Source organism: Peromyscus leucopus, chromosome X, assembly GCF_004664715.2.
Source record: "Peromyscus leucopus breed LL Stock chromosome X, UCI_PerLeu_2.1, whole genome shotgun sequence".
In the NCBI taxonomy this organism is placed as follows: domain Eukaryota; kingdom Metazoa; phylum Chordata; class Mammalia; order Rodentia; family Cricetidae; genus Peromyscus; species Peromyscus leucopus.
The window spans coordinates 80,910,921-80,922,133 of record NC_051083.1 but is presented as its reverse complement, the minus strand read 5'-3'; the positions used below and the strand labels follow the sequence as shown (position 1 = coordinate 80,922,133).

The following is an 11,213-nucleotide window of genomic DNA, read 5'->3' as shown; positions in this document are numbered from 1 at the left end:
GTTTGCTTCTTTTTGTTCTAGAGCTTTCAGGTGTGCTGTTAAGTTGCTAGTATGAGATCTCTCCAATTTCTTTATGCAGGCACTTAGTGCTATGAACTTTCCTCTTACCACCTCATTATATCCTGTAAGTATGTTGTGTATTCATTTCCCTTGAATTCTAGGAAGTATTTTATTTCTTCATTTCTACTGTTACACAGTAGTCATCCAGTAGAAAGTTGTTCAGGTTCCATGAGTTTGTAGGCTTTTTGTTGTTTAAATCCAACTTTAATTCATGATGGTCTGGTAGGATGCAGGGGATTATTTCAATTTTCCTTTGTCTGTTGAGACTTCTTTGTCACTGAGTATGTAGTCACTGCTCCATGAAGTGTTGAGAAGAAAGTATATTCTTCTGTGTTTGGGTGAAGTGTTCTATAAGTATCTGTTAGGTCCTTTTGATTCATAACATCTGTTAGCGCCAGTATTTCTCTGTTTAGATTTGTCTGGATGGTCTGTCCTTTGGTGAAACTGAGGTATTGAAGTGTCTCACTGTGTGAGGGTCAAGTGTGATTTAAGCTTTAGCAGTGTTTCCTTTATAAACATGGGTGACCTTGTGTTTGGGGCATAGATATTAAGAATTGAAAAAAACATCTTGGTTGATTTTTCCTTTGGTGAGTATGAAGTGTTCTTCTCCATCTCTTTTGATTACCTTTGACTTGAAGTCTATTTTTTTATATTAGAACAGATACTCCAGCTTTTTTCTTAGGTCCATTTGCTTGGAAATATTTTCCCAATTTTTTCCTCTGAGGTAATGTGTATTTTTTATGTTGAGGTATGTTTCTCATATGTAGCAGAAGGGTGGATCCTGTTTTCAGATCCATTCTGTTAGTCTTTGTTTTTTTAATGGGGGATTGAGTCCACTGGTATTGAGTGATATTAATGGCCACTGATTGTTAATTCCTGTTATTATGTTGTTCTTGGTGGTGTTGGTAGTGTGTGTGTGTGTGTGTGTGTGTGTGTGTGTGTGTGTGTGTGTTTCACTTTTTAGGGTTATGCTGGTGTGAGATTATTTATTGTCTGTATTTTTTTTTTGGTGTAGTTAACCTCCTTGAGTTGGAGTGCTTGTATGCCCTTTGGGGATCTGGTTGTTTGTGTGGCCTCTGTGGGAGCATGGAGTTTCCACTCAAGGTGAACCCAGGTGGGATAGGTTGATGAGGAGAGGAGGGACTATTTTGGTTTGGCTGGGTGGGTTCTGGGGGAGGGTTGGTGGTCTAGGAGGGTGGGTCTTACCTTGGGATCTGGGTGCTGGCCTGGCTTCTGATGGAGAAGGGGGCTTTGCAATATTGATTTTAATCGTATTTGGGATCAAACATGGAAAATAATGACTGCTGGGTAAATGAAATACCATTCAGCTGCACATCAGCTAGTAGATGCTTCAAAAAAGTTATGTGCAAGAAACTGTACAATATATTTTTTACATATGACCTAATAGATTCAAATAAGACAGTCACAGATTAAGCAATATTGTTTACTACAAATTAATATATGAAGGGTCTAAATCATAATCCAGATAAATAATTTTCTTAAATACAGTTAGCATGTAAAATCTTCTACACAGAACCTTTGGGGAAAAATAGGCTCATATGCTTATATGAGGGACAAAGAAAGGATGTTCATTTCTACTGATGTCTGGAAATTCTTTTATGAAGTACAATCATTTGGGCTGGAGAGATAGCTCTGTGGTTAAGAGCACTGGTTCGTCTTACAGAAAACTCGGGTTCAGTTAACATGGTAGCTGAAGACCATCTGTAATTCCAGATTAAGTATCCAAAATCCTCTTTTTACCTCTATGGGGACTACATGCACATGGCACACTGACACACATATTGACAATTTACCCATACATATAATTTTTAAGTAAATAAATTTTAATATAAACAACAATAACACACACATACCAAATGATAAAATGCTCTTATGGGAGGGAAGGTGAGAAGGAATTAGGAGGAGTAGAATGAGGAGAAACTATAATCAGGATATATTGTGTGAAACAAAACTATTTTCAATAAGAGAAAAAATGAATTTAAAATTAAGAATAAGTTTGTGTTACTCTGTGTGACATGAAGTTTACCTAAGTCTTTCTTCTTGTATACAGAGTCTCAAAAACCATTTACAAAGGAGACTTGATGCAGGTTAGAAAATTTGTAAGAAAATCATCTATAATTTGGTAAGTCTTTTTATTATATATATTTATATACATATACAAGTACACATATTTGTGTACAAAACACAAACACCACATATTGACAATGTGTGACACGGATTAGCAGTTAAATGTAATTTTAACTATTAGTAGAGTTGACATTCTGCTATAAATATATATCAATATTTTGATTATCTTGCACATGTATATGTGTGTGTGTGTAGTTATATACACTAAAATACATGAACCACAGTCATTTCATCTGTTTGTATTTGCTTTTTTAAAGTTTTATCTTGAAAATTCTAACAATATTTTTTATAAACTAATGTATTGAAGAAATCACATACTTTTCTAATCTCAAACACATTCATTTAATATTTCCTTCTACAAATATAGTTTTACTACATCTGTGTATAAATATAAACACCAACTATTAACAATGTGTTATCTTGTTTAATTTTTAAATGTGATTTTCACTATAAGTAGAAATACCATGCTATAAAATTATAAATCCTTTTACTCAATATTTTGATTATTGATACCTCCTTATATTGGCATGTTAATTTATCTTCTATTATCACATTTTCAGTAAAAAGATGAATATAGCATTTTGAAGTACATTTTATTATAAAACTATTTTTAGCATGAGCATCTAGATAAATGTTTCTTGATACAATTAGACATGTATTTCTCTTCTTAGAAATTTGGCACTAAGGTCTAGCATATTGGCTTAGTGATATTTACCACTAAGGTCTAGGGCTATTGCATGCCAGTGTGCACAAGGCTTTGCATTTGATCACCCAAGTTACAGACAGTATTTTTAAACTCTCAGGTAAAGAGTTTAGAAAGTTGTTATATATTTATCAAGTTATTTAAAATCTGATTCTGCCACTTGACATTTATATTAGCTTAATCCCTTATTTGCTCATTCCAGTCCATATAAGGATTGGTTCACTGATTAGTAAAATTTCCAGACTAGTGTCAATTAGTATCAATATAAATCCCCAGTAACTGAGACTAAGAATTGTGCTATTCAACACTTAATATTGTTAAAACCTTTATTACTTTCTTTTATCATGAGTAGAATAATGTCATAGATACTTATACTTTTCTCAAAATTAAAAAAATGATTTATCCTTAATTCAATATGCACATTTATCTCTTTCACATCTAGCATTTATTTTCTGACTATGTATTCTGATTGATTTTCAGTACCATTTTGTATTCAACATAATATGTTGTAAGTTTTTTCCATTGATCTTTTGATTATCATTTTAATGTTATTCAAAAAAGGGAGGTTTTTAACACCTAAAATATGACACAAGTCCTACTAGGCAATGCAAGTACACAATGGACAGACAACATGTTTGACATAAAGATGCCTGGCAGGGGAAGCTGACAATAGGAGTCAATGATAGAGTAGAATTGTCACTTAAAAATAATAATATAGATGATAGAGAAAAGAACAAAATATCAAACAGAAAGTTATGCAGTTAATCCATCCAGTGATGAGCTCTGTTAGAAGGTGATGTTGCAATTAAGATTTAAATATGAGGGGGCTGGAGAGATGGCTCAGCGGTTAAGAGCACTGACTGCTCTTCCAAAGGTCCTGAGTTCAATTCCCAGCAACCACATGGTGGCTCACAACCATCTGTAATAAGATCTGGTGCCCTCTTCTGGCCTTCAGGGATACATGCAGACAGAACACTGTATACATAATAAATAAATAAACCTTAAAAAAAGATTTAAATATGATTTGAAAGATTAAAGACTACACTTTATAATAGTTGACTTTCAACTATATGCTGTAGTGCAGCCCTAAATGCATACATATGATATGAGCAATGATAAATGAGCTGTGTGTGTGTGTGTGTGTGTGTGTGCTTGTGTATATGTGTGCATGTGTCTGTGTGTTTGTTTGTGTAACAATAAAAATTAAGAGATCATGAATTTGAGAGGAAGTGGAAGGCATGAGGTTAGATGGAGTAGGGAAAAGAGGGGGTGATGTAAATACACTGTTCCTGTAGCAAATTGTCTATCTTTATACCTACATTCATTTCTGATATAGTTGATATAGAAACACTTAGTAAATGGTCAATATTCTGCTATTTTATCATTTTGCTACTTATAAAACTTAAGATAAGTGTAAGTGCATACACCTATTTAGGAATTATATGTAATAAGTGATAAAAGTATACAAAATTCAGTTAAGAATAATATTTTACAATTTGTTTCTGATTAAATAGCTATATAATAAGAATAACTTAGGTATTTCTTTAGACACATGAATATAAAAACAAGTTTCTATAAAGAAATAAAGGAGAAAGTGTAGATGTTACTACCTTAGAAGTAAAAAAAGGAGATGTTAAGTAGAAAAAGAAAGTTTATATAGGCGTGTATATGTGTTTGGGGCCCAAAAGACAAATACATATTAGACAAGGACCAAGCAAGAGATGGACTAGTTTAACAACAGCATGGTAAATTAGAAAAAAATGCGAGAGAGGAGGTATAGCATTTCAGTCAGTACTTATTAATACCATAATAGAAATGCAGAAATGAAATTAAAAATGGCATTAAATACTTGGCAAGCTTTAGGAAAATCAGTATGTATTTATAAAATTCCAGTACAGTTCAATCTAGGCTGTGGAAGTGCATGCCATTAATCCAAGCACTCAAGAGGCAGAAGCAGGTGGATATCTGTGAGTTTGAGGCAAGCCTCTTCTAAAAAGTGAGTTCCAGGGCAGCCAGAGTTGTTATACAGAGAAACCCTGTCTTGGAAACACAAACAAACAAAAATCAAATATAGTTTAAACAATAAAACCTGGATATTAATAGATAAACAGATGGAATAAGTTTCAAAGGACTATGAGGTATTCATTTGATGATACTAAGGTGGCTTATGGTTAGATAAACACTGAAGCTAGGAGATAGCATTGTATATTTGAGGAGTGATTAGCAGCTATTTCAGTGGTATTCCAAATTATGAGTCTAAATTATATTGCATACGGAAAGAATACTGTGGATAGAATGAGTTCAAAGAAGTATGCGTTAATAACTTAATATGTAGACTCCTACTAGAGGAGGTGGACCCAAGAAAGAATGTCAGTCAAAACAATCTTTAAGGGGCTCTAAACAGAAATGGTGTGTTTTTTAGAATTAAAAGAAGAATATACATTATATCTCAACAAATGTGGATCTCAAAACAGTACTCAAACAAGTAACTGAGGTTTTTGTGCAGATCATTTTATAAATGAGCATGGGGGACCCATGTAAGTGATGGGAACCTTCTGTAGTTGAATTAAGATATTTTTTGTAAACTCTAAATTTACTAAAATCCCATAAATTGAACACATGGAATGTGTGATTTTTTTTATACTTTTATCAGTATATACTAATTATACATTATAGGTTTCATGGTAATTTTTCAAAAATGTGAAAATTGTTTTATTTTATTCTCTCCTTGTTATACTCTTATCTCCTCCCATTTCCCCCAATATCACCTTTCCAATTTAGTCCCCATAATGGTTCCATGTCTTTTTATTTGATGACTCAGACAGCTACTTGCTATTCTAAGATATATATTTTTAAAATTTTTATTGAAAATAGCAAGCACTGTTAAATGCAGTATCTTTAGAGATTAGATAAATATATTTTTGCAATAATAATTAGGAAACAACAGCTGGTACTGGTGAAAAACAATGATTCTGGGTTTGGAAGAATAAGAGTTGTTTATGAATGTCATAAGATTACTTAAAATAATGAACTTTCTTTTGAAAATGTTGTGGTTGTTTTCATACAGTCCGTATAATTTGAATTTACCTTGTGCTCATATAAGGATAGGTAAATCGGTGAAACTCTAATATATTCTCAGGAAAATGAATTAATTATTTTATTGTCTATCAATTATTTTTGAAACAAATTGCCTTTAAAGTGTTTATTCTTCTCATACAGTAATATGCTAGAAGACAACTACAAGCAGTTTTTTAGTCTTGGGGCTGCTGCTGAATAATCTGCAAATCATCTGGATTGCATATACTTCAAAATCAACAATGACTTCCAAAAGACAATACATTCTATATCCAAATAGGCCTTTGCAAAGGGAAAACCATGCTACCAATCTAAATTCAAGAGGAAGGGTTAACTTTACATCAAGTTCCAAGTTAGAGAATAATGTCATTGTTAGAAAGCCAGAAAACCGTGAACTAACTCATAACTGGATTCTCTCGATGCATAAAAACATAGCCAAAGTTTCTGAAGTGGAAATTTCTGTTCCTCCTAGTCTACACAAATCCCTATCTGATTCTAAAGAGTCTTTGATTAGTTCAATCATGGAAGAATGTGGCAAAGTCTATATTCATTTTCCAAGTAGTAAATTGGGCCTTCAAAAAGTCATTATTAGAGGCCCTGCAAAAAATGTTGAAAGGACTAGGAACAAACTTCTACAACTTGCAGAAGAAGAGCAAGCCAAGAGTTACTCCGTGGCTGTCCCTGTAAAGTCAAAATATCACCATTTTCTTATGAGTGAAAATGGTGGAAATCTTCATAAGATCTGTGAAAAGACAGGGGCACGCATCATTTTCCCTACCTTTAAGAACAAGGATCAAGAATCAGTAACCATCATAGGAACAGAAGAGGCTGTAAAAGATGTGCAAAAAGAGGTAGAGGTTTTACTGAAAGATCTGGAGAATGTGGTGGAGGATAGCATACTGATAAATCCCAAATTCCACAATTACTTTATCATGCAAAGGGGACAGCTTTTACGAGAAATAATTAAGGAATATGGTGGTGTGTTTATTACCTTTTCATATGCAGGAAAACAGAGTACAAAAGTCACAATAAAAGGAGCAAAAGCTTGTGTTGAAGCAGCAAAGAAACATATTCAAGAGATATTTGAGCCCTTGCGTTCCGAAGTCACAACACGGTGTGTTATTCCCCCCAAATTCCATCCTTTTCTCATGGGGCCAATATGCTCTAGAATTCAACAAATTGCAAGAGATTGTAAGGTTCAAATCAAATTTCCAGACTCAGAAAAACCAACTACAAACACACATCTAGAAGTTCAGGAAAATGGGAAAGAAAAAGGAGAAAATATCACTAAAGTATCTGCTTCGACTTCTCCAAACAAAAGTGACACCATGTCTCTTTCAGACAAAGCAGAAAATAGTAGCACGGCAGCCACCCAAGCTCTGGAGTCTCTTGTTCCTGTCACCGCTAAAGTCCAAGTACCTTTTCACCTACATCCATATATCATTGGGCACAAAGGAAGTGGGTTACGCAAGCTAATAAAGGAATTTGAAGTTCATGTTCAGGTATCACAACCCGGAGGAAATTTTCATATCATATCCATTATGGGCCTTGAAGCAAATGTAGAACAAGCCAAGATGAAATTACAAAAACAAGTAAAAGCTTTACAAATGGAAATAGAAAACCGGACATTAAGAAATTTTAGGCAAACATTCAGTTTAGATCCCAAATATCATTCCAAGATCTTTGGTAATAAAGGTATACTTATTTCCCAGATTTGCACAGAATATAATGTCACTGTTCATTTTTCAAATAAAATAAGAAATCCAATGCAAGATCAAATTACCATTTCGGGTTCTAAAGACAACATCCTAAAAGCTCGAGATGCAATAATGAAACTGCTCCGTAAGATTGAAAAAACAGTTTCCAAAGAAATCCCACTGAACCATCAGGTTTGTTCCAATATTATTGGATTTGGTGGACAATCCATCCATAGAATCATGGAAAAATTCCAAGTAGACATCCGTGTACCTTCAAAAGGAATCTGCACTAATTCTAGCATCATTGTGAGTGGATCATCCGGTAATGTACAAGATGCAATTGACTATATCTTGGCTCTTGAGAAACATTTCCTGTCTGTTGGAAAGAATGAACCTCCACTGGAGCATGTTAAGCGTGGTGGTTCTGGCTGCATAGCTGCAAAAACACCTAAGAGTTTTAGGAAAAGAAATACTCTTCATCATGCAAAATCCACCCCACATCCTCCACATGTGGACAATTCTGAAGATTTTCCCAAACTGAAACATCAAGTGTCTCCTAAACCTCATCCTTGGAGACCATAATAACGAGGGTTAAAACAAATAAATGGAAATTGTCCCAAATTGATTATCTGAGACTGCTGTCAAATTTTATTATAAAATTGACGTAGCTATTGAATGACTGATACAATTCTGACATCTTTGCCATCATTACACTGCTTAGACACTACCTAGTGTTGCAGTGAAAATGAGGGATTTGGGCCTGAATGCTTGTAATATGTAGCAGCAACTTAGTTATGATTTCCACTCAGGACTAGATCCTGACACTTTTACACATATTCTGTTTAGTCCATTAACACAAGCTTTCTAACTTTCGTGGTATATTAGTATGTCATTTCTCACTTTTACTGTGTCACAAGAAAGTTACTGCTATATCTTTACTAAGTCATATCCCCTTTGCTTCACAAAAGTGCAATCAAATTTTTTTCTGTTTCTTCTAATTAACTTTCATAATGGGAAAGTGCCTTGTTCACACAAGTCATGGCTTACAACATAGGAGGAAACACAAGTTGTGGTTAGTTTACTAGGTGTTGATGTGCTTTTGCAGTAGTTGCACATCAAATACAGTATACCAGTAGTAATCTAGAGGACCACGAATGCTAAAGGCCATCAGATTGTGTTAATGGAGTTGTTTTTTTCAGATTATGGTCCTATCATTGAGGGACTTGAGAATTTTATGATTTTGTTTTAGTAATCTAGACACATCCTTTAGAAATCTTCCTTGAAAAAAAAATTGAACCCAAGAACAGATTGTTTTCATCTTCCTTCCAGTGAACTCTTAGGACTGGTAAATTCTATATTAATTGTGTCAAGTTTGTTTGATTGTTTTCTTTTGTTCATTTATTTTTTACTGTCAGTCATTACTAAAAGGGTTATTGCTACAGCTATAGCTGATGTCTGACTTCCAAATCCATATTCTCTAGTATTTACCTATTTCTATTGAGCTAATTGCCCAAGTCTTGTTATTTTATCAGGAGTACCTTTAATCCACGGAGTGGTCAGCATAATGCATGCATACCAAACTCCAGAACAGCTCTACTTTGAAGCCTTAAAGCTGGCTCAGGTGTGTTCTATATTGTACCTGTACCAAAGCTATATGCCAGCAGTCCCACTGAGCTTTTTTTCAATCCTCCCACAGATGTTTAACCCAAGATCATTGCTTATAGGGGAAAGAATGGGAGGTTGTTGCTTAGCAAAGATGTTGAGTAGAACTTAGGTTATCTCAGTCTTATGTACACCTGTATATGGTTTTTCCAAAATACTGTAAGTGGATGTCTAGCACCACACAGAATTTAATATCTTTATATTTTATTTTATTTTGGTTTTGTTCTAGCATTTCTAATACATTCTTTGTTTACTAAGGTACAAATTATGACACTCTCACTTATATCATCCTGCCAAGGTACTATCTGACAAAAATAGGAATGGATAGCAATTTGGGGAGGAATACTGTTACAAGGTAACATCATTTTTTTCTTTTTAAATTTTATAATTCATTTTTGAGACAAAGTTTCATGTTGTCAATACCTGCTTTAAGCTCCTGATTTTCTTACTTCAACTTCCCTCATGTTGGAATGATAGTCATGTGCCACTATGCCTGACTGCAAATGTGAATTTTCAATTTTTATGAGCCTTTACATCCACAAGGAGTTCCTAATAGCAACAATAAATATATGTTGCTTTTAGCCTCGCCTACTGGATATTAATATTGATTTTGTACTACTGCCCTTATAACTTTAACAATTACCAACATATAACCTAGCATTTAATTCTAACCTATGAAGCTTAGCCATTATTCTTCCAGTCATTCTGAGATAATTTAGGAAAGGTTATGATAAACATAGCAGATATTTTTGTTTCACTTCAGTATAGCACTCATAATTAACAAGTGATTATTTGAAGCACTGTAATTTATAGCCCTATATGGTGTATAAATTGTTCAAATTGAACTTATTTCAGCGTTAAATAAATAATTCACCACTTTAATATGTAATTTAGATATAGTATATAATTTCAAACTCTTTTCCAGCAACAGTTTTCAGCCAAGCTATTTGATAAAATATCTGGCACAAAATGGAATATTAAGTTATGCTGTAATTTCATCAACATAATAGCAATAAAAAATTATTGAGATGACCAAAAATTGAAAAATAAACCTCTGTCAAGCTTTTTTCTTTCTTAACTCTTGAGCTCACAAGAGTTAAAGAGTAATCCCCTAGTGGCATTTCACTATCATTTATCAAGTTCAGATGTTGTGAACTGTTCTTCTTCAGTGTACAATTTCTCTGAGCAATTATCTCTCTGTGCTCTCCACTCAAGGTGAGTTTGGCTTCAGTAAAAGAACCTCTTTACTATCTTTTACAAGCAGCTATTATAATCATCCCAAGCCATAAACTTAGGGAAAAAGCTAGCTGTGTGTTAGGAGGTTAAAATAAATGTGTAACTTTCAACAGTAGTCTTTGTTTTCAGTAGTGAAAGAAGAAAATGAGCCAAGAGGCAACAGATGAGCCCTAAAACCTTTTAATACCTGGCATGCAGGCTGGGATTGTCTTCCTGCTTTTGTGTTGGCTTGGGGAGGATGCAGCTGTCAAGAGTGGTTTAAGGATTATGTATGAGCAGGGAGGGTATTCTGGGAAGAGGTAGGTCTTTTACAAAAGAGGGATAGATATGGTAGAGAGGGCTTGGTATCCAGTCTTGATAAAGGGCAGTTATTGGAGAGAACAGAAGGAATAAAAATGGAGTAATGCATAGAGTCATATAAATGGATTCACTTTCTAGAAATCAGCCTGAGTTCATGTCAAAATATTTTAAATTTCCTTTGGGTTATTTCTCCAGAACTCCGCAGCACTTTGTAAACACATGTGAGATAAAGTGTTTTCCGAATTTTTTTCAGTGTATTTATACACAGGTGCACGCCATATGTGTGTAGGTTCATGTGTATGCACTTATATGTGCAGGATGAGAGGACAAAC

General features: G+C 34.0%; 1 protein-coding gene across 1 annotated transcript; it reads left to right on the top strand.

The window, feature by feature from the left end:
- The first annotated feature begins 2,128 nt into the window (after positions 1-2,128).
- Positions 2,129-8,311, top strand: LOC114685246 (vigilin-like). The gene is made up of 2 exons (XM_037199135.1): positions 2,129-2,203; positions 6,131-8,311. Exon 2 carries the CDS (start codon positions 6,229-6,231, stop codon positions 8,263-8,265), a length of 2,037 nt encoding a protein of 678 aa, XP_037055030.1. The 5' UTR covers positions 2,129-2,203; positions 6,131-6,228; the 3' UTR covers positions 8,266-8,311.
- Positions 8,312-11,213: the final 2,902 nt, after the last annotated feature.